Below are 24,319 nucleotides of genomic sequence, written 5' to 3' on the forward strand. Positions count from 1 at the left end.
GTCTGTTTCCACACGCAATCACCATGGGTTGTAGAAACCTTGTTAACGAGCTGCCACCCAGCACTTTACAGAAACATGTTCAACTGGTGTGTTATGCTCTCTGGGGCTATCGTTATCAACAAGAATAATGTCATCTTCATCATTGAAAGAACTAATTGGGTAGCAGTGTTCAGGGTACTGGACTTTAAACTGAAAGGATGCAGGTTCAGATCCCAGGAGAGGCACAGCTGTTGCACTTGGAGGAACATGTGAGTTCAGATGTCAGGAAATGCACAGATATTGTACGATACAGCAAGGTTGTTCCAATCCAGGGAAAAGTACAGCTGTTGTACTCTGGAGCAGGGTTGCAGGTTCAAATCCCAGGAAGGGCACAGCTATGCTACTCTGGAGTGAGCTTGTGGGTTCAAATCCCCGAGGGACATAAGCAGTTGTATTCTGGAGCAGAGCTGCAGGTTCACATCCTTGGAGGGGCACAGCTGTTGCCCTCCGCAGCAGGGGGCTACACTTAAATCGCTCCAGCAGAAATGCCCGTCTCTGTCAAAGAGCATGTACGGGGGTTGCTTTAGATACAAGCGTCAAGTCGGATCCACAGCAGATGCAACAGTGAGAGAGGTGGAAGTGAGAGTTTTCGCTTTGCTGAGGCTGGTGTGCAACGAAGGCTTTTGAAGCGGCGCTTCAGTGAAGGACTCGTTGATTTTCTGTTTCCTTCTGTTGGGTTTTGCAGCCATGGATGGAGAGCGCCAGAAACGGAAAGAGGAGATCCAGAAAGCCCTTGGCTTCATCCAGTGAGTAACACTGCCTGCTCTGCACTTTGTATCTCCTTAGTGATTGCTGAGGCTGTGAGGCTGACAGCTGGTGTTTGTGTTCGCAGGTCGTCGCTGCCTTACCCAGAGCCGGAGGGCTACGAGGTGACCGACCGACGGCTTGTCTCTAAGCCTGTAGGCCGCTGTCCCGGCCTGTGTGTGTCCAGCGTCTCTGTCCCCTGCGCTCAGACCCCGCGGCCCGGCCTGTGTGTGTCCAGCGTCTCTGTCCCCTGCGCTCAGACCCCGCGGCCCGGCCTGTGTGTGTCCAGCGTCTCTGTCCCCTGCACTCAGACCCCGCGGCCCGGCCTGTGTGTGTCCAGCGTCTCTGTCCCCTGCGCTCAGACCCCGCGGCCCGGCCTGTGTGTGTCCAGCGTCTCTGTCCCCTGCGCTCAGACCCCGCGGCCTCTGTGATACAGCTGTGAAACCGCAGCAGGCCGTGCCGAGCCTGAGCCCCTCCTGTCGGTGAAATCCTCCCCTGTCAGATCCGTGGTGACCTGTCAGCACGTTGCAGCAGAGGTCTGGACCCTGGTCCTGGGGAGCCCCAGTCCAGTTAGTCTCATAGGTCACCCTACATCAGAGGTCTCCAGTTTTCATCCTGGGGAGCCCCAGTCCAGTTAGTCTAATAGTACTCTGTAAATCAGGGGTCCGGCGTCTCCAGACTGGAGAGCCCCAGTCCAGTTACTCTTACAGGTCACCCCCAAATCAGGAGTCTCCATCCCTTGTTCTGGGGAACCCCTTTCCGAACCTCTCCTGTGCCGTGGCCTCCCTCACCCCCGGGCTCGTGGAAGAACGTTCTCGGCGCCGGCGTGACCCCCCCTTTCCCCCCTCCCCCCCCAGGCCTTCCTGACCCAGCTGGTGTGCAACCTGCTGGACGAGGGCAACGCGGTGTACCGGGAGGGCGACCTGAGGCAGGCGGTGGTGCACTACACCGAGGGGCTGGGCGTGGCCGACTACGCGCGGGCCGAGAACCTGAGCATCGCGGCCGAGCTGCTGGGGAGCCTGTACGTCAACCGCGCGGCGGCCCTCTACAACACCGTGAGTGTCGCCGTCCCCGACGTCTGCAGGCGTCCCAGAGCTGTACTGGCGTGACGCGTGAGTGACGGCGCAGTACAGTTGACGCGCAGCGCGTCCGTCCATTTTCCCTCCGGTTTGTCCAGGGCAGGGTCACGGAGGGGGGCGGAGCCCGTCCCAGCAGGCAATGGGCGCGAGGCGGGGTACACCCTGGACGGGACGTCAGTCCGCCACAGGGCACGCACGCACAGACACAGACACAGACACGCACTCACATCAGGGCCAGTCGTCCCAGAAGCCAGTTAACCCACCAGCAGGAGTGGGGACGGTGAGGGGACAAACGCGGGAGGACATACAGACTCCACACAGACAGCAACCTAGAAATCGAACCCACAGCTCCAGTGCTATGAGGCAGCAATGCTGACCTCTGTGTCGCCTAGTTTACAATGCAAACATGGGACATTCAGAACTGCCTGTTCCTCAGGCTGGGACAGGAGATCGCACACTGTATTATTATCATTATGAGACAGGCTCACTGTCTGTTCCTCAGGCTGGGACAGGAGATCACACACTGTATTATTATTATTGAGAGACAGGCTCACTGTTCCTCAGGCTGGGACAGGAGGTCACACACTGTATTATTATTATTGAGAGACGGGCTCACTGTCTGTTCCTCAGGCTGGGACAGGAGGTCACACACTGTATTATTATTATTGAGAGACAGGCTCACTGTCTGTTCCTCAGGCTGGGACAGGAGATCACGCACTGTATTATTATTGAGAGACAGGCTCACTGTCTGTTCCTCAGGCTGTGACAGGAGATCACACACTGTATTATTATTATTGAGAGACAGGCTCACTGTCTGTTCCTCAGGCTGGGACAGGAGATCGCACACTGTATTATTATTATTGAGAGACAGGCTCACTGTCTGTTCCTCAGGCTGGGACAGGAGATCACACACTGTATTATTATTATTGAGAGACAGGCTCACTGTCTGTTCCCAGGCTGGGACAGGAGGTCACACACTGTATTATGATTATTGAGAGACAGGCTCACTGTCTGTTCCTCAGGCTGGGACAGGAGATCACACACTGTATTATTATTATTGAGAGACAGGCTCACTGTCTGTTCCCAGGCTGGGACAGGAGGTCACACACTGTATTATGATTATTGAGAGACAGGCTCACTGTCTGTTCCTCAGGCTGGGACAGGAGATCGCACACTGTATTATTATTATTGAGAGACAGGCTCACTGTCTGTTCCCAGGCTGGGACAGGAGGTCACACACTGTATTATTATTATTGAGAGACAGGCTCACTGTTCCTCAGGCTGGGACAGGAGGTCACACCCTGGGCTGTGATCAGAATGCCTCTCCCCCTCCCCACTTGCTGGCTGAGTCGTTGTGAAAGCCGGGCTCTCGCTGTCGCCCTCCCCAGGGGGAGTACGAGAGGGCGCTGCAGGACTGCGACAGCGCCCTGGCCCTGAACGACAGCGGCCGCAGGGCCCTCTACAGGAAGTGCCTGTGCCTGCGGGAGCTGGGCCGGCTCAGGGAGGCCTACGACTGCGGCACCAGCTGCCTGCTCACCGCACCACACGTAAGAGCGGGGCGCGGGCGGGTGTGTGCGTGTCTGTGTGTGGCTCTGTGTATTTGTGTGTGGCTGTGCGTGGCTCTGTGTGCCTCTGTTGTGTGTGCTTGTCTGTGTGTGGCTCTGTGTATCTGTGTGTGGCTCTGCGTGGCTCTGTGTGCCTCTGTACTGTGTGTGTGTGTGTGTGGCTCTGCCACGTGTGTACGTCTGTGTGTGTGTGTGTGGCTCTGCCACGTGTGTACGTCTGTGTGTGTGTGTGTGGCTCTGCCACGTGTGTACGTCTGTGTGTGTGTGTGTGTGTGGCTCTGCCACGTGTGTACGTCTGTGTGTGTGTGTGTGTGTGCTCTGCCACGTGTGTACGTCTGTGTGTGTGTCTGTGTTGCTCAGCTGTGTGTGTGTGTGGCTCTGCCAGGTGTGTACGTGTGTGTGGCTCTGCCAGGTGTGTACGTGTGTGTGGCTCTGCCAGGTGTGTACGTCTCTGTGTGTGTCTGTGTGGCTCAGCTGTGTGTGTGTGTGGCTCTGCCAGGTGTGTACATTTGTCTGTGTGCCTCAGGTGTGTGCCTGTTGTGGCTCTGCTGGGCGCGTGTGGCTCTGCAGTGTGTGTGGGGAATTGCACCTGTGTTTCTGATCAGTCCTGTTGGGGTTGTAGAGCAGATTTTGGGGTCCCATCTGCATTGCGTCATCGCGAGGCCCACATTTTTCCTCTCTGCAGGACCGGCAGGTGGCCGAGCTGGCACAGGACCTGGCCAGTAAGCTGGGCCTGAAGATCCGCAAGGCCTACATCAGCCCCCAGGTGAGGGAGCCGGGGGCAGGGGAGGGTCTCGTACCCTTGCCAGGTGAGAGGTGTGGTGTTGGGGGGGGGGGGTGTCTAGTGCCCAAGGAGCCGGGCCCCTGTGGGAGGCGCTGTGGCTGTTCCTCTGAAAGGGGTCAAAGGTCAGAAGAGACGGTGGACCACGGCCTGTAACCCCTTATTTGCCTTCTGACCTCTGACCCCGCACGTTCTTGTTACAGAGCGACTCAGGAACTGCTGGAGGCGAGAGCAATGGGGATTCGGCGCCCTCTGCTGGAGAGGTAAAGAGCTGAGCTGTTGTGGGGGGGGTGGGGTGGAGGGGTATTTATTTCCTCGTGGCTAATTACATCAGCGATGACATCGGGGGGCAGAGGTGAAGCCCAACTGCGGTGCGCGGTGGGTTTGGGGCGATCTCTCTGGGGGTTGTCTTGTAATCTTGACAGCCAGTGCTGTTCGCTGCTGGTCCTGCAGGGGGCAGTCCACCAGGACTGGGCGGTCCTCCGGGAGTAAGGACCCAGAAACAGTGGGAATATGGACCAGTGGAGTGAACGTGGATGAGCTCCTTTTTCCTTGAGGGGTTCCTCGGGCCGAAAGACTCAGACTCTTGACCTACCCTTTTTTTTATTCCCCTTGAAGGTGTCCGCCAACGGCCTTGAGTCCTTGGACGACATTGCGACAGGTGAGGCTGAGCGTCTCTAACCAGTTGTTTCTGATGGCTTTAAATTGAGTGCCTCACGTTCCTGGGCGCTGGAATTTGTGAGTCTGGGCTTCTGAATGGAAGCTTTTAGCAGCCAACCATGAGGACAGATCTCTCCATTCGTCCTTCCCCGAGTTTTCGAGCTGCTTGATTCAGGGCGGGGGGCTGGAGCCTATCCCAGCATGCAGTGGGAAGGGTACATCCTGGACGGGACACCAGTCCATTGCAGGCACACACACACACAGGCACAGTCACATCGGGGGCAGTTTTCCCAGAAGCCAGTTAACCTCCCAGCATGTCTTTGGAACTGTGGGAGGAAACCGGAGCACCCAGCAGCACCCAGAGCAAACCGACAGGGACCTCGGAAGACCATGCAAACTCCACACAGACAGCATGCCCAGGAAGTGAACCCAGGCGGCGCTGACCCCTGCGCCACCGTGCCGCCCAGGAGGCAGATGTGCGGATGTCTAATCTTAAAAGATTGGCTCGGTTGCAGATCGTGAGGGCAGTGGGGGTCTGGGGGTTTTGGGGGTGTGTTGGTGTCACGAGGACCGTGATTGGCTAACCCCAGGTCTCACTCCTCTGCCCACCCGTCAGCCGACCTGCCCAGCGCCCAGTGTATCCCCGCCCCCTTGGCCATGCCCGTGCCGGTGAGTGACGACCCGGCGGTGACCTCCGACGACCTCGACGGGACCCCCGAGGACCCCGGGCAAGGGCCCCAGCCCGGGGTGCCCTACTCCGTGCCCGAGAGCGTGGACGAGGTCATCGGGGAGGAGCTGGACAGCCTGCTGGAGTGCATGCCCAAGGGGGCGGAGCTGAGCATGGTGAGTGTCCGCAGGGACAGCTGGGAAGGAACCGGGCTCGCGCGTGGTTAACAATTGTCTTTAAAGGGGGTGATTAAATCTCTGTAACAAAATAAATTCATTGGTGGTACAGAAGAAATGTGACAGATTTCGAATCGAGCACAAAGTCCCGAACTCCGCGAAAGTACTGTAATTTGCCTTGCTGTCGCAAACCCCTCGTCTCTCCACGGGAGAGAGCAAGAGTTTGCGGCACTTGAGACGCGATGGGGCCCTTCCTGCTCCCTAGTCACGGTAGCAGACTAGCGTACTGTGGCGTACGGGCGGATCAGTACAGGAATGTTCCAACACGATCTGCGGGCAGAGCTGACAACTTGTATGCGTCGGCAAAGCCTTCTTGGAAGACAAGAGGAGTATTTCTGATGGGTTGAAAGAGTTGTGTTGACGAGCCTCACCGGAGGTTTCGCTGCCTCGTTCTGACCGGCAGCGCGTGGCGCCGCGCAGACCTGGGAATGTCGTCTCCGCTGTGGTGTCGGCTGGGGGTCTTACAAGTTTGCGCTGCACGTTGTCATTGTGGTGCGAAAGGCACTCATCCGCGCCGATTCTTTCTCACCCTGGGGTGGAGATGCTGCCCATCTAATAGGCCTGCAACCACATGGTCGAGCTCCACCAACCCCAGCCTCGGGCTGCGGTTCCCCTGTAAGGCCCTGCAGCGTGAGGCTCGTTCGACCACGTGATTGCAGGCCTATGAGATGGGCAGCAGTTTGATTTAAATGACGTGGTATATCCGTATCGGCGGGTGGTCACAGTGGGTGCCTCTTGGCCCGAACAGGAAAGGCATTGAACCTGTAACCGGCTGTGATCGTCTCCTGTCTCCCTCTCTCCGCCTGTGCCAGGCTCCAGTCCAGGGGGCCATCCCCACCAACCTGCCCAACACGGTCGCCCATCTGCTGCCCTCCTACGCCGGCGGGGCCGCCCCCAGCTCCCTGCCCCCCGCCATGCCGCCCCCCACCCCCCAGCTGCCCCCGGCGTTCTTCGGCTCGGCCGTGAGCCAGCTCAACGCCCTGGACTCCTTCCCGGGGCTCGGCTCGGGCGAGGGCAGCGGCACGCCGTCGCTGGACGCCCTGGACTCCTTCCCCCTGGCGGCGGTGGGGACGACGGGGGGCGGGCGCGTGGCGATGGGGGGCTCCGGGCTGGACTCGCTGTCCGAGTTCACCCTGCCTGGTGAGTGAGAGGGGTGGGGACTCTCTGTTGCCCCTGCAGGCCGGGGGCAGTAACAGTGACTGTGTGCTGTGTTGGAGAGGGGTGGGGACTCTCTGTTGCCCCTGCAGGCCGGGGGCAGTAACAGTGACTGTGTGCTGTGTTGGAGAGGGGTGGGGACTCTCTGTTGCCCCTGCAGGCCGGGGGCAGTAACAGTGACTCTGTGCTGTGTTGGAGAGGGGTGGGGACTCTCTGTTGCCCCTGCAGGCCGGGGGCAGTAACAGTGACTCTGTGCTGTGTTGGAGAGGGGTGGGGACTCTCTGTTGCCCCTGCAGGCCGGGGGCAGTAACAGTGACTCTGTGCTGTTTTTGTGCAGGAGGCAGAGCAGCTCGCACCCTGATCCCTGGACTGAGGGCCTCTGGATCTGGGCACACGGTACGTGGCTGTCGTTCTCTCTGTGTGTGTCTGACCCCGGTGTGTGTGTGTGTGTGTCTGTCTGTCTGTCTGACCCTGGTGTGTGTGTGTCTGTCTGTCTGTCTGACCCTGGTGTGTGTGTGTGTGTCTGTCTGTCTGTCTGACCCTGGTGTGTGTGTGTGTGTCTGTCTGTCTGTCTGTCTGTCTGTCTGACCCTGGTGTGTGTGTGTGTGTCTGTCTGTCTGTCTGTCTGTCTGTCTGACCCTGGTGTGTGTGTGTGTGTCTGTCTGTCTGTCTGTCTGTCTGTCTGACCCTGGTGTGTGTGTGTGTGTCTGTCTGTCTGTCTGTCTGTCTGACCCTGGTGTGTGTGTGTGTGTCTGTCTGTCTGTCTGTCTGTCTGACCCTGGTGTGTGTGTGTGTGTCTGTCTGTCTGTCTGTCTGTCTGACCCTGGTGTGTGTGTGTGTGTCTGTCTGTCTGTCTGTCTGACCCTGGTGTGTGTGTGTGTGTCTGTCTGTCTGTCTGTCTGACCCTGGTGTGTGTGTGTCTGTCTGTCTGTCTGACCCTGGTGTGTGTGTGTGTGTCTGTCTGTCTGTCTGACCCTGGTGTGTGTGTGTGTGTCTGTCTGTCTGTCTGTCTGTCTGTCTGACCCTGGTGTGTGTGTGTGTGTCTGTCTGTCTGTCTGTCTGTCTGTCTGTCTGACCCTGGTGTGTGTGTGTGTGTCTGTCTGTCTGTCTGTCTGTCTGTCTGACCCTGGTGTGTGTGTGTGTGTCTGTCTGTCTGTCTGTCTGTCTGACCCTGGTGTGTGTGTGTGTGTCTGTCTGTCTGTCTGTCTGACCCTGGTGTGTGTGTGTGTGTCTGTCTGTCTGTCTGTCTGACCCTGGTGTGTGTGTGTGTGTCTGTCTGTCTGTCTGTCTGACCCTGGTGTGTGTGTGTGTGTCTGTCTGTCTGTCTGTCTGACCCTGGTGTGTGTGTGTGTGTCTGTCTGTCTGTCTGTCTGACCCTGGTGTGTGTGTGTGTGTCTGTCTGTCTGTCTGTCTGACCCTGGTGTGTGTGTGTGTCTGTCTGTCTGTCTGTCTGACCCTGGTGTGTGTGTGTGTGTGTCTGTCTGACCCTGGTGTGAGTGTGAGCCCAGACTGCAGGTCTGATCTCTCTTTTCTCTTCCACTCTCCCCCCCCAGAACGGCCCAGCGGGCCCCGGCGCCGGCTCCGCGCTCGCAGTCCTGTCCCGGAACCCCCTGGCCGCCACCCACGAGTTCCGACAGGCCTGTCACGCCTGCTACAGCAGGATAGGTGAGGAGTCGCTCCGCCGGGGCTGTCCCAGCCTGCCTCGGGCCCTCGGACGTGCCCTGTTTAAAACTCTCTCTCCTCCTCCTTTCACTGCTGATGTTCCCACCCCCACCCCCCGGACTCTCTCGCTCCTCCTCTCCCTCTCTCTCCTGACTCCCCCCTCTGTCTCTCTCCTGTCTCCCAGGGCCCAAGGTGATGGATTATAAGTACCAGCCGGAGGCGGCCCATCGCTGCAAGCGGGATGTGCTCTTGTGCCGACTGAAGGGCTCGGATGATCCCGCCTGGAAGCGCATCCGCCCCCGGCCGGCCCGGAACAACTTTCTGGGGGCCTTCGTGCTCTGCAAGGGTGAGAGAGCCCCGAGTGTGTGTCCGACCCCGGCGTGTGTGCACGCGTGTGTGTCCGCCCCCGGGGAGCATGTGCACGGGCGTGTGTCCGACCCCAGGGAGCGTGTGCAAGGGCGTGTCTCTGACCCCGGCGAGTGTGTGCACGTGTGTGTCTCTGACCCCAGGGAGCGTGTGCACGTGTGTGTCTCTGACCCCAGGGAGCGTGTGCACGTGTGTGTCTCTGACCCCAGGGAGCGTGTGCACGGGCGTGTGTCTGACCCCAGGGAGCGTGTGCAAGGGCGTGTCTCTGACCCCGGCGAGTGTGTGCACGTGTGTGTCTCTGACCCCAGGGAGCGTGTGCACGTGTGTGTGTCTGACCCCAGGGAGCGTGTGCACGGGCGTGTGTCTGACCCCGGCAAGCGTGTGCACGTGTGTGTCTCTGACCCCAGGGAGCGTGTGCACGTGTGTGTCTCTGACCCCAGGGAGCGTGTGCACGTGTGTGTGTCTGACCCCAGGGAGCGTGTGCACGGGCGTGTGTCTGACCCCGGCAAGCGTGTGCACGTGTGTGTGTCTGACCCCAGGGAGCGTGTGCACGGGCGTGTGTCCGCCCCCGGGGAGCGTGTGCACGGGCGTGTGTCCGACCCCGGGGAGCGTGTGCACGGGCGGTGTCCGACCCCGGGGAGCGTGTGCACGGGCGGTGTCCGACCCCGGGGAGCGTGTGCACGGGCGTGTGTCCGACCCCGGGGAGCGTGTGCACGGGCGTGTGTCCGACCCCGGGGAGCGTGTGCACCTGTGTGTGTCCAACCCCGGGGAGCGTGTGCACGGGCGTGTGTCCGACCCCGGGGAGCGTGTGCACCTGTGTGTGTCCGACCCCAGGGAGCGTGTGCACGGGCGTGTGTCCGACCCCAGGGAGCGTGTGCACAAGTGTGTGAGTGTGTCTGACCCGAGGGAGCGTGTGCACGGGCGTGTGTGCACGGGCGTGTGTCTGACCCCGGCGAGCGTGTGCACGGGCGTGTGTCTGACCCCGGCGAGCGTGTGCACAAGTGTGTGAGTGTGTCCGCCCCCGGCGAGCGTGTGCACGCGTGTGTGTCCGACCCCTGCGTGTGTGCACGGGCGTGTGTCCGACCCCGGCGAGCGTGTGCACGGGCGTGTGTCCGACCCCGGGGAGCGTGTGCACGGGCGTGTGTCCGACCCCGGGGAGCGTGTGCACGCGTGTGTGTCCGACCCCGGGGAGCGTGTGCACGCGTGTGTGTCCGACCCCGGCGAGCGTGTGCACGCGTGTGTGTCCGACCCCAGGGAGCGTGTGTGCACGCGTGTGTGTCCGACCCCGGGGAGCGTGTGTGCACGCGTGTGTGTCCGACCCCGGCGTGTGTGCACGTGTGTGTGTCTGACCCTGGCGAGCGTGTGCACGAGCGTGTGCACAAGTGTGTGAGTGTGTCCGCCCCCGGCGAGCGTGTGCACGGGCGTGTGTCCGCCCCCGGCGAGCGTGTGCACGGGCGTGTGTCCGACCCCGGGGAGCGTGTGCACGCGTGTGTGTCCGACCCCTGCGTGTGTGCACGCGTGTGTGTCCGACCCCGGCGAGCGTGTGCACGCGTGTGTGTCCGACCCCGGGGAGCGTGTGTGCACGCGTGTGTGTCCGACCCCGGGGAGCGTGTGTGCACGCGTGTGTGTCCGACCCCGGCGTGTGTGCACGTGTGTGTGTCCGACCCCGGCGTGTGTGCACGGGCGTGTGCACAAGTGTGTGAGTGTGTCTGACCCCGGCGAGCGTGTGCACGAGCGTGTGCACAAGTGTGTGAGTGTGTCCGTCCCCGGCGAGCGTGTGCACGCGTGTGTGAGTGTGTCTGACCCGCTGTCGCTCTCCCGCTCTGCGCAGAGGTGCAGGAGCGCCAGGAGTGCAAGTACGGGGAGAACTGCACGTTCGCCTACTGCCAGGAGGAGATCGACGTGTGGACGCAGGAGAGGAAGGGCGCGCTGAGCCGCGAGCTGCTGTTCGACCCGCTGGGCAGCAGCGAGAGGCGGGCGCTGAGCGTCACCCGCCTGCTGCAGCTGCACATGGGCATGTTCATGTTCCTCTGTGAGGTACCGCGCCCCGCTCTCACTCACCGCTTCCTCCCCAGCAGGGAACAGGCGCACGGCGGGGTACACCCTGGGCGGGACGCCAGTCTACCACAGGGCGCGCACACACACACTCAAAGCCAGTTAACCTGCCAGCGTGTCTTTGGACTGGGGGGAGGAACCCCACACCAGCAGGGGGAGCAGGGGGACCCCAGTGGGTCCAAGGCAGGGTACACCCTGGGCCGGACGCCAGTCCATCACGGGGCGCGCACACACACACACACACACTCGCACCAGGACCAGTCTTCTCAGAAGCCAGTAAACCCGCCGGTGTGTGGGAGACGCCAGGCAGGAAACCCAGGGAGGACGTGGGGAGACCAGCTCGGTTCCCGTTCAGGCTCGATCAGCCCTTGGGGCAGATGTGTTTCACAGCCCGCGGTGAAACGACAAACCCGGCCCTTCGGGAGCTCCGGGGGGAGGGGTGGGGGGGAAAGGCGCTGTATGCGTCGCGGGAAGGCGCCGTCACTGACTGTTTCCGTGGTGATGTCGCCCCGCAGGAGTGTTACGACAGCAAGCCCAGGATCATCAGCAAGCGCTGCAAGGAGAACCTGTCGGTCTGCTCCAACCTCACCGCCCGGCACCCCTTCGACGGAAACAAGTGAGTGGCGCCCGCCCCGCTGTCCCCCCTGGGGCGCAGCGGCGTCAGGGGTGCGTCTCGCTGTGGGCCGGGCACACAGGAGCAGACGCCGGGTTACAGGCGAGAGGGCACGCCGCCCGGCTGGCCCGTGCATCCCATCCGGCTGTCTCCTGGGGGAAAAAAGCAGGGTGTGGGCTCCAACAGCAAGGCAGGGAAGCTTGTTCCACGCTCCCGCCTCTCCCTGTGTAAAGTTGTACTTCCTGTCCGGATTGGAGGATCCCACCCAGAGGTTTCCTCAAAGAAACCGGGGTATCAGCTCTAACGTCGTGGCTTGAACAGCTTGTCCCGCACTCCCGCCACGCTTTGTGTAAAGTTGTACTTCCTGTCCGGATTGGTGGGTCCCTTCCAGAGGTTCCCCCCGAGAAACCGGGGTATCGGCTTCAGCAACACGGCCAGGCTGCCCGTTCCCCACTCCCACCCCCCTCTGTGTAAAGAAGCCCTGTTTCCCTGGCCACGCGGGGTGTGTGCGTACTTCCTGGCGGGCAGAAGGGGAGGGTAAGCTGCCCGGGCCGTAATCGGTAATGGCCTCTCGTCTCCCCCCCCCCGCAGGTGCCTGGTCCACGTGGTGCGCTCCGCCAACGTGCGCTACAGCAAGATCCGCCCGCTGCACCCGCTGTGCCAGTTCGACGTGTGCCGCCACGAGGTGCGCTACGGCTGCCAGCGCGAGGACAGCTGCTCCTTCGCCCACTCCGTCATCGAGCTCAAGTGCTGGGTGCTGCAGCAGGACACGGGTACGAGCCTCGGGGACCGTGACACCCCCCCTCTCCCCCCCGCCTGGTCCTGCCGGGACCTGGAGATGCCAGGAATCTGTACCGGGTGTTAGTTAGACCGGCCAGGACCAGAAAAGGGAAAAGGCGCCTGTTCCACACTCCTGCCACCCTTTGTGTAAAGAGCGCCCCCTGTTCTGACTGGAGGGTCTCGTCCAGAGATTTGATAACGGCCTACCGGCGTGAAGGCAGAAGGATTGGTCCTGAATAACGCCTCCTGGTGCCCCAAGAATCTGTGTTTCTCGTCATCGAGCTGCGTGAACCTGCTTGAGACCAAGCGACCCGACTCGACACGGCCCTGGGGGCTGTGAGCTAAGGCCTGTGCGTTTGTGTGTTCAGGTATCACTCACGAGGAGATCGTTCAGGAGTCCAAGAGACACTGGCATCGCTTGGAGCAGAACATGCAGAAGCAGAAGGTAGGCTGAGCCCGCCTGGGTCGAGCCTGGGCCTCTCTGGGCTAGCGAGCAAGAGAGGAGAGAGAGAGAGGCTAATGACCGCGCATTCAGAGGCTGGAGTTGTGTACCCATGCATGTGTCTGAGCGTGCGTTTGAGTGTGTGAGCGTGTGTCTGTGTGTCTCTGTCTCTCTCCAACGTGTCCGTCTTGTTGCTGCAGCAGCCAGCCCACGTGCCCCCCCCCAGCAGCAGTGACGGGGTTGGGGGAGGAGGAGGAGGAGGAGGAGGAGGAGGCGGCGGCTCCAGCAGCAGTGGGGGCGGAGCAGGGAGGGTGAAGGGCTTCAATCTGAAGATGAAGTTTGTGTGCGGGCAGTGCTGGAGGGACGGCCAGGTCAGCGAGCCCGACAAGGCGCTGAAGTACTGCACCGCCAAGGCCCGGCACAGGTGAGAGAGAGAGAGCGCCCCCGTGTGGCCAGAACGGGGGGGGGGGATCTCTGTGTCCACTCCTGCGTCCGTTCTGACCGTGTCCACTCTCCCCCCCCCACAGCTGGACGAAGGAGCGCCGCGTGCTGCTGGTCAAGTCCTTCGAGAAGAAGAAGTGGGTGGTGGTGCGGCCCCTGCCCTTCTCCCGCACCTACCCCCAGCAGTACGACGTGAGTGTGGACCCGGCCGCCGAGTCCCCCCCCGTCCAGCTGCGCGGCCTGTGGTCTGTGCGTGTGTGTCTGCGCGGCCTGTGGTCTGTGCGTGTGTGTCTGTGCGGCCTGTATTCTGTGCACTTCGGCTGCGCGGCCTGTGGTCTGCGCGCGGCCTGTGGTCTGTGCGTGTGTGTCTGCGCGACCTGTGGTCTGTGCACTCCAGCTGCGCGGCCTGTGGTCTGTGCGTGTGTGTCTGCGCGACCTGTGGTCTGTGCACTCCAGCTGCGCGGCCTGTGGTCTGTGCGTGTGTGTCTGCGCGGCCTGTGGTCTGCGCGTGTGTGTCTGCACGGCCTGTATTCTGTGCACTCCAGCTGTGCGGCCTGTGGGCTGTGCGTGTGTGTCTGCGCGGCCTGTGGGCTGTGCGTGTGTGTCTGCGCGGCCTGTGGGCTGTGCGTGTGTGTCTGCGCGGCCTGTGGTCTGTGCGTGTGTGTCTGCGCGGCCTCTATTCTGTGAACTTCAGCTGCGCGGCCTGTGGTCTGCGCGGCCTGTGGTCTGCGCGCGGCCTGTGGTCTGTGCGTGTGTGTCTGTGCGGCCTGTATTCTTTGCACTCCAGCTACGCGGCCTGTGGTCTGCGCGGCCTGTGGTCTGTGCGTGTGTGTCTGCGCGGCCTGTATTCTGTGCACTCCAGCTACGCGGCCTGTGGTCTGTGCGTGTGTGTCTGCGCGGCCTGTGGTCTGTGCGTGTGTGTCTGCGCGGCCTGTGGTCTGTGCGTGTGTTGTCTGCGCGGCCTGTGGTCTGCGCGGCCTGTGGTCTGTGCGTGTGTGTCTGCGCGGCCTGTGGTCTGTGCGTGTGTGTCTGTGCGGCCTGTATTCTGTGCACTTCGGCTGCGCGGCCTGTGGTCTGCGCGCGGCCTGTGGTCTGTGCGTGTGTGTCTGCGCGACCTGTGGTCTGTGCACTCCAGCTGCGCGGCCTGTGGTCTGTGCGTGTGTGTCTGCGCGGCCTGTGGTCTGCGCGTGTGTGTCTGCACGGCCTGTATTCTGTGCACTCCAGCTGTGCGGCCTGTGGTCTGTGCGTGTGTGTCTGCGCGGCCTGTGGGCTGTGCGTGTGTGTCTGCGCGGCCTGTGGGCTGTGCGTGTGTGTCTGCGCGGCCTGTGGGCTGTGCGTGTGTGTCTGCGCGGCCTCTATTCTGTGAACTTCAGCTGTGCGGCCTGTGGTCTGCGCGGCCTGTGGTCTGCGCGATCTGTGGTCTGTGCGGCCTGTGGTCTGCGCGGCCTGTGGTCTGCGCGCGGCCTGTGGTCTGTGCGTGTGTGTCTGTGCGGCCTGTATTCTTTGCACTCCAGCTACGCGGCCTGTGGTCTGTGCGTGTGTGTCTGCGCGGCCTGTATTCTGTGCACTCCAGCTACGCGGCCTGTGGTCTGTGCGTGTGTGTCTGCGCGGCCTGTGGTCTGTGCGTGTGTGTCTGCGCGGCCTGTGGTCTGTGCGTGTGTTGTCTGCGCGGCCTGTGGTCTGTGCGTGTGTGTCTGCGCGGCCTGTGGTCTGTGCGTGTGTGTCTGTGCGGCCCGTGCTGATGGCGCTCTGTCCCCCTGCAGATGTGTGTGCACGTGGTGAAGCAGAAGAAGTGCCACTACATTGGGAACTGCTCCTTCGCGCACAGCCCCGAGGAGAGGGACGTCTGGACCTACATGAAGAACAACAGCTGTCAGTCCCCTTTTCATCTGTCGTCTCACCGAGCAGAACTGGGGCAGAGCTGTCCCGGTACTGGACCAGTCCCGGTCAGTCTGGGACGGCCCGCTGCAGAGCTGTCCCAGTACTGGACTAGTCTCAGTCAGTCTGGGACGATCCGGTGCAGAACTGTCCCGGTACTGGACCAGTCTCAGTCAGTCTGGGACGATCCGGTGCAGAACTGTCCCAGTCTCGGTCAGAACTGTTTTTGAGAGCAGGGACAGGCAGGAGGTGCCCCCTTCGTCTCAAGTGTTCTCTAGTATTAGTCTCTAGTGGAGGTCACAGCTGTCCAGATGTGTCCAGCGTGAGCACAGCTGGATCCTTACCCAGCCGCCAGCTTCGCTCGTTCGCTACAAATTCCACCTTGTTCAGAAATACGGTTCTAAAAATTCAACGAAAATGAACAAGTTGTTTATGAATGGAAGTATTTAGACGTACGCGTGTTCATTTTGTTGGCAGCAGGGTGCCACTGGTTAGCATTGCTGCCTCGCAGAGCTGGGGCCCCGGGTCCAACTCCTGGGGGTGCTGTCTGTGTGGAGTCTGCATGTTCTCCCCGGGGTCGCACGGGTCCAGGGTGTGTCCCGCCTTGTGCCCGTTGCTTACTGGGATAGGCTCTGGCTCCCCTGCGCCCCTGAACCGGATCGAAGCACAGCCACTGGAAATCTGGGATCGCCTGAAGAAGAACCTCCCCCCGAGCCCCGGCCAGAGCAGAATCCGGCAGCACTCGGCAACCCGGTCACCCCTGGCGGCGCCGGGGCTCATGGTCCCGCCTGTTCGCCGCCCTTGCGGGTCTGCGAGCAATCACCGTGGCGACGCCGCGTGCACCCCAGCCCTCACCAGTCGATAACTGAGCGCGTTCACCTCTCTCTCTCTCTCCCTCTCCCCCCACCTCAGTGAGAGACATGCAGCAGATGTACGACATGTGGCTCTCGCTGACCAATCAGAACCGGCGGCCGGACGGCACCCTGATCACCCCGCCCCCCGAGGAGAAGCAGATCACCATGCCGACGGACTACGCCGAGCCGATGGTGAGCGTCCGGGCCGGCGGCGGCGTTGGGGGGCGGGCGGTCGGCCGGGGGGGAGGTCAGGGGGGTCTCACGGGCCCGTCTCGCCTGCCCCTGCAGAACGGTTTCCACTGCCGCCTGTGCGGGAAGCACAGCAACAGCGAGAGACAGTGGCAGCAGCACATCTCCTCGGAGAAGCACAAGGACAGGGTCTTCAGCTGCGAGGGAGAGGAGGAGGGGCTGGACTGGACCTACCGCTTCCCCGGGTGCTGCTTCTCCCTCTGCAGCAGGTAATACCGCTGGACACTGGACCGGTCACTGCTTCTCCCCTTGCAGCAGGTAGTACCGCTGGACAGCGGACCGGTCACTGCTTCTCCCTCTGCAGCAGGTAGTACCGCTGGACACTGGACCGGTCACTGCTTCTCCCTCTGCAGCAGGTAGTACCGCTGGACACTGGAGCGGTCACTGCTTCTCCCCCTGCAGCAGGTAATACAGCTGGACACTGGACCGGTCACTGCTTCTCCCTCTGCAGCAGGTAATACAGCTGGACACTGGACCAGTCACTGCTTCTCCCCTTGCAGCAGGTAATACAGCTGGACACTGGACCGGTCACTGCTTCTCCCCTTGCAGCAGGTAGTACCGCTGGACACTGGACCGGTCACTGCTTCTCCCCTTGCAGCAGGTAATACTGCTGGACACTGGACCGGTCACTGCTTCTCCCTCTGCAGCAGGTAGTACCGCTGGACACTGGACCGGTCACTGCTTCTCCCCTTGCAGCAGGTAGTACCGCTGGACACTGGACCGGTCACTGCTTCTCCCTCTGCAGTAGGTAATACCGCTGGACACTGGACCGGTCACTGCTTCTCCCCTTGCAGCAGGTAATACTGCTGGACCCTGGACCGGTCACTGCTTCTCCCCTTGCAGCAGGTAATACCGCTGGACACTGGATCGGTCACTGCTTCTCCCTCTGCAGCAGGTAATACCGCTGGACACTGGACCGGTCACTGCTTCTCCCCTTGCAGCAGGTAGTACCGCTGGACACCGGACCGGTCACTGCTTCTCCCTCTGCAGCAGGTAGTACCGCTGGACACTGGACCGGTCACTGCTTCTCCCCTTGCAGCAGGTAATACAGCTGGACACTGGAGCGGTCACTGCTTCTCCCTCTGCAGCAGGTAGTACCGCTGGACACTGGAGCGGTCACTGCTTCTCCCTCTGCAGCAGGTAGTACCGCTGGACACTGGACCGGTCACTGCTTCTCCCTCTGCAGCAGGTAGTACCGCTGGACACTGGAGCGGTCACTGCTTCTCCCTCTGCAGCAGGTAATACAGCTGGACACTGGAGCGGTCACTGCTTCTCCCCTTGCAGCAGGTAATACCGCTGGACACTGGACAGGTCACTGCTTCTCCTCCTGCAGCAGGTAGTACCGCTGGACACTGGACCGGTCACTGCTTCTCCCTCTGCAGCAGGTAGTACCGCTGGACACTGGACCGGTCACTGCTTCTCCCTCTGCAGCAGGTAGTACCGCTGGACACCGGACCGGTCACTGCTTCTCCCTCTGCAGCAGGTAGTACCGCTGGACACTGGACCGGTCACTGCTTCTCCCTCTGCAGCAGGTAGTACAGCTGGACACTGGACAGGTCACTGCTTCTCCCTCTGCAGCAGGTAATACCGCTGGACACTGGACCGGTCACTGCTTCTCCCTCTGCAGCAGGTAATACAGCTGGACACTGGACCGGTCACTGCTTCGCTCTCCCCCCTGAGCCGCTGCCCTGCCCCGCCCTCTGACGGTCCCCTCTGTGTGCCGACAGGATGGAGGGCGGGTCCTGTCCGGAGGGGGCGAGCTGCGACTCCGCCCACAGCGCCGAGGAGCTGGCCGAGTGGGAGGAGAGGCGGGACTTCCTGCGCAGGAAGCTGGCCAAGGCGCGGGACGACATGCTGATAGCGCCCTCTGACTGCGACTTCGGGAAGTACAACTTCCTGCTCCAGGACTGATGCCCCTACAGCCACAGCGGGTCGCCCCCCCCCGAGCGCACGCTGCCCCCGGACCGTGTACCCCCTGAAAATCGCGCTCGGCGGAGAGAGAGAGGGAGGGGGGGCTCACTGATGTTCGCGGGCGGTCTCTCGGCACTCCTCGCTCGCATTCACTGGGAGCCAGAGTGACCACCTCCTGGGGAGAGACAGAGCCCCCCAGCACCCCAAAAACGCCAACCCCACAGGGCACCCCCTTTATAGGTCTCGCCCTTTATAGGTCTCCCAAGGTTTACTTGGGGCTGTGCTTCAGGGGGAGGACCAGGGCCCCACAGTGATTCATTTTCAGGGCGTGCTGAGCCACGCCCAGACCTCCTGGAGTTCAGAGTTCTGTGGCCCCCTACTCCAATCCTCTATTGGGGGGTCAGGAGGTCAGGGGGGGCAGCACCCTGAAAGAGCGAACTCCCCTCTCCCCCACGAGCGGTACGAGGCAGCAAGGGGCAGCAACAGGGAGGCAGGGCAGGTCAGGCCGGGGGGGTGCAGTACAGGGGGGCACAGCGGGGCAGTGGCCCCGCTGGTTTTAGGGGGCACCCCCAATTCTTTTTCCGACAGGTTCGGACCCTTCCGGTGGGCAGCAGGACCGGGAACCCGGATGGGGTTTCCAGCCAGGATCGGGAGGGTGTTATATTTATTCCGCGACCCCGGAATATTTGTGGGCGCTGCCTGGTCCCCCGCGCTCCTCACCTGTCAGCCGTCCCGCGTTGGGCCTGGGGTCGGCTTTTATTAACGAGGTGAGAGCGCAGCCCTCATTAACGCTCGTCGAGCAGAGATCAACCTGCCCCGGGGGCAGGGGGCACAAGCGAAATTGGGGTATCGATAGAGGGCGTACCTCGTGTGTGGAGGGGTAGAATTTGGGGTGCGCTGTGTACCACATTTGTAGGGGGTTCATTGTGGTCTCTCTTTTTGGAGATGTATTTTGTGCGCAGAGGGGTGATACAGGAGAGTTGGGGTTCGCTGAGTGGCGTACTTTGTATGTAGAGGGGTGATACCGAGAGTTGGGGTCCGCTATGGTCTCTGTTCGGAGGTGTACTAAGTGCGTAGAGAGTTGGGGTTTGCCTAGGTTCGCTTGCGGTACACAGGGTGCGTTGTGAAACTTGCTGTTGCTCTGTGGCCAGCAGGGGGCGCCGTGTGCTAAAGCACAGCCTCGGGCGCTGTAGGCAGTCCAACTGCTGCGTTTTTGGGAAGGGCCGGCCCGTTGTGGGTTCTGAGTGGCGCAGCGGCCGGCGGGGTGCCAGAGGGTCAGGGATGGGTCACCCCCTGAGGTCCGCCAGGTCTCCCCATGATCCTGCGGTCCCCAAAGGTGATGATATCACCTGCCCCGACAGGATCCGCCAACACCCATTGACCCCGAACGCAGGACAGCGAAATCCTCCTGCGCGACGCAGGGCTGGGGTCTCTGCGCGAGTCGGGCCTCACAGTTGGGGGTACAGGTCAGAGGCCGGGATCTGACACTCGAAATGCCGCAGAGTGAACCTCCCCCCCCCTCTTTCTCTCTCTCTGCTCGAACCCGAAACTGAGAGAGCTCAGATGAGCCGTGGCTGACGAGCAGCTACCAGCCTCATGGGGCATGACCATGTGAGTACTCCCCTACCAAGATAACTTAGAAGCGACCGGCGCTGCTGCGTTCAAGGGGAAACGGACCAATCCATTCTGTGTGTAGGGGAAGGCGGGGGAGTGGGTGAGAGGGTTTCACTGTGATGACGAATGCATATGCATTCTGTAAATACGAACGGTTCCGTTGCAAAGGCCTGATACTGGTAATGGAACCTTTAGAAAAAAACGTGAGATTTTACCGTTGGGTGATCTGCATTTTTCCTGGCTCAGCTCATGATAAAAAGCCCTATTCTGCTCGGTTTTCAAGGGAGGGGGGGGGGGCCGCTTGTCCGCTGAAAATCGGGTTGTTGCGCCCCGTCCTGCCGGTCCTGGCGGGACGGTCGCCGGGACAGAGAGCCGCGCGGGTCTTGAAAAGAGAAACCCAGTGTCGGGAGGTGAAAGCCCTGATGTGTACGATGATGAGCACCCTCTTATGATGTCTGTATATTCAGGAATATATACAGTATGGGCAATACCCAGCCATAATTAAATAGGCTCTCGTCTTCAAATGCTATTGTAGGGGACATTATATATATTATATTTCTATTATCGATAAAGAAATCAGTTTACTAATAATTAATGATACCCTAGCTGTTAAGCCTGATTCAACCTTAACCTAATCTCGTATTGATTATATAGTGACTCGTTATGGAGCTATACGCTATGCTGTATTAACTGTATTGCCATGGCAGAGTGTCGCAGTGTGTCGCCTCCCTGCGGGGGTTCACTGGGAACGATGGTGTTGTTGGTTAATGATGGAAGGCGCCTGCGGTTTTTTGGGGGGCGCAGTGCAGCCGGGCTGGCAGCAGGTGGCGCAATAGATCAACGACCCACCCGCCCCTGCTGCTGCTCGCACTCAGTCCTGCCAGGCCGCCCGGAGCTGGGCCCCACTCGTCCACGGAGCGGGGTGCCAGGACTGTGTGAGCGCCCCAGTTCTCGGCGCCGAGCACTGCGAGGTAGAGCAGTGCTGTGATTGGCTGTCGACTGTGATTATCTGGAAGGTTGCTTTGTTGAGGGATGGATTTTTTTCTACTTATATGCTATTGATACGTATATGTTAATTGCCATTTATAACTCTCTATCTATGTATCTGTACATGAATCTACGAGTTTATGATAACAGTATACAGGTATCTATGTATGCACTCGGAGACGGGGGTGTTTCTGGCAGTGCTGAGCTGGTTCGGATGGTTTCGTTCTCGGCTGAAGGGTACAGGGCCGTGTTTGAGCCCGCGTGCCTCCTTGGGCAGCGGTTTCTGGAAGTCCGTTTCGAAACGCTTTAGAGGTGGGGAAATGAGCAAGAGGACCAGCTCAGGAACGGGAAATAAGTTGTGTTCTTTATTTCGGCCGAGTGGTTGTGCTGTACCTGGTGGAGATGGGTGGCTGATGTCCAGCTTTGACACTGGAGCTCGTTTTGTTACAGGCGGCGCAGATGGGCCAGATTTCAGCCCTGAGGGCGTGGGTTGAGTTAGTTGTACTGAAGCTAGAGGTAGACTCTTTCACCATCCACTGGAGTGGAGACACAGGCATCTGCTAGACCCAGTGTCTCTAGCAGGGTCTCCAGTCCAGTCAGGAGTGTGTTAGTGTGTGAATTCAGGGGGAGTGTGTGAGGAGAGGGACAGCAGTGTCTCTAGCAGTGTCTCCAGTCCAGTCAGGAGTGTGTCAGTGTGTGAATTCAGGGGCAGTGTGAGAGGAGAGGGACAGCAGTGTCTCCAGTCCAGTCAGGAGTGTGTCAGTGTGAATTCAGGGGCAGTGTGAGAGGAGAGGGACAGCACTGTCTCCTGTCCAGTCAGGAGTGTCAGTGTGAGAGGAGAGGGACAGCAGTGTCTCCAGTCCAGTCAGGAGTGTGTCAGTGTGTGAATTTCAGGGGCAGTGTGTGAGGACAGGGACAGCAGTGTCTCCAGTCCAGTCAGGAGTGTGTCAGTGTGTGAATTCAGGGGCAGTGTGAGAGGAGAGGGACAGCAGTGTCTCTAGCAGTGTCTCCAGTCCAGTCAGGAGTGTGTCAGTGTGTGAATTCAGGGGGAGTGTGTGAGGAGAGGGACAGCAGTGTCTCTAGCAGTGTCTCCAGTCCAGTCAGGAGTGTGTCAGTGTGTGAATTCAGGGGCAGTGTGAGAGGAGAGGGACAGCAGTGTCTCCAGTCCAGTCAGGAGTGTGTCAGTGTGTGAATTCAGGGGCAGTGTGAAAGGAGAGGGACAGCAGTGTCTCTAGCAGTGTCTCCAGTCCAGTCAGGAGTGTGTCAGTGTGTGAATTCAGGGGGAGTGTGAGAGGAGAGGGACAGCAGTGTCTCTAGCAGTGTCTCCAATCCAGTCAGGAGTGTGTCAGTGTGTGAATTCAGGGGGAGTGTGAGAGGAGAGGGACAGAAGTACAGTCAGGTGTGTAGACAGCAAAAACAGACAACAATCATGTTTCTGTTGTTATTATTGTAATACTTATTGATTATTATGCCATGTGATTCAGAGTTCTGAGCTCTCATAATGACTGTAGTCCTATTCCAACACCGAAATTTGGTGTTGTGTGCTGTTATCGATAGCCAAGGTCATACATAGATATTTATATACGACTGCATAGCGCCTTATTCAAAATATACCTTAAACACATATTGTCTTTCTCTATATCAACTTATATGAATATAAACCTAAACACTTATAGAGGAACATAGATATGAGTGGGATGCCGAGCAGCTGGCTCGTTTTGAATGGTTCTGCCGGTGTCGGTTTCCTGCCAGCGGACCGTCGGGATCGAGGCCCGCGAGCACGTGGAGCACAAGAATAATAATAATTATAATAAAACATTTTTCGGAAAAGGCTCCTGCGGTGCGAGACGGTCTCGGAGAAACAAAATCATTCAAAACGGACGGCGAAGTCGGCCTCCACTCTATAATCCAGTAACGTGGAGATGTGAGCTCTCTCTGTATTAAAGCCTAGAGGTGTGTGTGTGTAAGCACACGTTATATAAATAATCTAGATGTTCATCGATGTCGTATGATTCAAGAGGCGGCATGTGGAGAACGCCGGGTGAAACAAAATGGGGAAAAAAATAAAATAAACTTTTTTAAAAGTCTTCTTCTCTTGGCCTTTTTAACCAAAACGTTGCCCCTTTTCTCTGGGTTTGGGCGGTGCTTCGGTGAGCAGTGCTCCACAGCAGCTGAAGGAAGGCCGACGGAGAGGCCGCGAGGGAGAGGAGACACGGGGGCCCACCTGGCCTGGGTGGGAGTTAATTAATCTGAGCCGCGTCTCGAGAGAAGCTTCACGATCACGGCTGGGAGGCTCGTTCCCCACCCCCACCCCCCTCTGCGTACAGAAGCGCCTGCCGCTCCTGCTTCTCGGCGCCCTTCCTGCCCCGCCTGCTGCAGGGAGGGGTGTGGGCGGTCCCCGCGCGGCCGGTGGCTCCGATCCGGCGGGGGGGTGCGGCGCTCACGTGCTCCGAGCGGCGTGCTGCACGTGCGGCGGAGCCGGAGCGCGGCCCTGGCCCTCACGTGCAGGTGTCGGGTGGCGCCGTTGCCCGGGGCGGCGGTGGAGGTGTGAACGAGCCTCTGTAATTAGAGCGCCGCACGCAGGGGTGGTGGCGACCCCTGACCCTGCGGGCAGGGGGGGGTGGGGGGTGGGAGCTGGTGCTGGTTCGTCCTGGGGCCGCGTGAGGGAGAGGGTGGGGTCACTGCGGTTCCCTCACGAGCTGGGGTCAGTCACGCCACCGCGCACCGCACAGCTCACCCGGCCCGCGAGGCGCTGCCCTGGGGTCCCCCCGGCCCCCGCCGAGCTCGGCTCCGTGATGGAGGGGGCTCTCTGCCTCGTGGAAGAAGCTTGGCAGCTGGGAGGAAGGTTCGGGGGGGCGAGATAAATCAACAGAGCCAGCCCTTCTGCACAAGTCTCGGGGTCTCCTTCAGGGATTAAAAGGGGGATCCCCAGCCCCAGTACAGCGTCGTTTTGGTTTTTCTGCTAGGTGTCCTTTAAATTGTCAACTTCTGAATTCTGGGAACAGCTCATCGGCTGAATCCAGGTTCAGTTAACTCATGAATAGATCATATGGAACAAAGCTCAGGATTATCCTTCCCCCCCTCCAGGACCAGGGGTCCCTCCACTGAAACGTCTCTCAGACTGGTTTTCCTCATCTATAGAGACCTGTAGCTGGTGATTGATGGTGGTCTCCAAGACCAGGAGCAGGGCTGGAGACCCCTGATTTAGGGTGTCTTATAAGGTGAGCTAGACTGGGGCTCCCCCAGACCAGGGTTGAGGACCTCTGAGGGTGACCTATGAAACTAATTGGACTGGGGCTCCCCAGGACCAGGGCTGGGGCACCCCTGATTAAGGTAGACCTCGATATCCTCTTGAGCTGGGAATCCCTGCGCCCCACTTCAGCCTCACGTACAGGGGCGTCCGAACATGGTCCTGAACAACACGCCAAGTACACTGAGCTACGTCACCATTACATCGCCTGTTCTTTAGGACTGTGGCTTTTATGACATCATCCATCGGTCAATGAAGCCATTTTTGAAACTTCTCTTAACTGAGCACTGC

At 60.1% G+C, this 24,319-nt stretch overlaps 1 protein-coding gene across 10 annotated transcripts in view; it reads left to right on the forward strand.

Annotated features, from left to right (window-relative positions):
* The window catches only part of zc3h7bb (zinc finger CCCH-type containing 7Bb), a 25,093-nt gene extending 2,228 nt beyond the window's left edge, over nt 1-22,865 (forward strand). For 5 of the 10 annotated variants that reach the window (XM_069196924.1, XM_069196927.1, XM_069196925.1 and 2 more), the window contains exons 2-23: nt 725-785; nt 872-908; nt 1,641-1,838; nt 3,251-3,409; nt 4,113-4,193; nt 4,412-4,471; nt 4,827-4,869; nt 5,485-5,711; nt 6,584-6,911; nt 7,264-7,322; nt 8,480-8,591; nt 8,773-8,934; nt 10,786-10,991; nt 11,525-11,625; nt 12,214-12,395; nt 12,771-12,847; nt 13,045-13,268; nt 13,372-13,477; nt 15,049-15,157; nt 16,076-16,209; nt 16,306-16,475; nt 17,994-22,865. In XM_069196924.1, the coding sequence (XP_069053025.1) occupies nt 727-785; nt 872-908; nt 1,641-1,838; nt 3,251-3,409; nt 4,113-4,193; nt 4,412-4,471; nt 4,827-4,869; nt 5,485-5,711; nt 6,584-6,911; nt 7,264-7,322; nt 8,480-8,591; nt 8,773-8,934; nt 10,786-10,991; nt 11,525-11,625; nt 12,214-12,395; nt 12,771-12,847; nt 13,045-13,268; nt 13,372-13,477; nt 15,049-15,157; nt 16,076-16,209; nt 16,306-16,475; nt 17,994-18,177 (3,018 nt within the window). In that variant the 5' untranslated portion in view covers nt 725-726 and the 3' untranslated portion in view covers nt 18,178-22,865. Of the gene's footprint in view, nt 1-11; nt 249-724; nt 786-871; nt 909-1,640; nt 1,839-3,250; nt 3,410-4,112; nt 4,194-4,411; nt 4,472-4,826; nt 4,870-5,484; nt 5,712-6,583; nt 6,912-7,263; nt 7,323-8,479; nt 8,592-8,772; nt 8,935-10,785; nt 10,992-11,524; nt 11,626-12,213; nt 12,396-12,770; nt 12,848-13,044; nt 13,269-13,371; nt 13,478-15,048; nt 15,158-16,075; nt 16,210-16,305; nt 16,476-17,993 lie in introns of those variants that run through there. The other 5 variants (XM_069196926.1, XM_069196928.1, XM_069196919.1 and 2 more) reach the window with 5 other exon arrangements.
* The last annotated feature ends 1,454 nt before the right edge of the window (nt 22,866-24,319 follow it).

Source organism: Lepisosteus oculatus, chromosome 12 (genome assembly GCF_040954835.1).
Source record: "Lepisosteus oculatus isolate fLepOcu1 chromosome 12, fLepOcu1.hap2, whole genome shotgun sequence".
NCBI classification, from domain to species: Eukaryota; Metazoa; Chordata; class Actinopteri; order Semionotiformes; family Lepisosteidae; genus Lepisosteus; species Lepisosteus oculatus.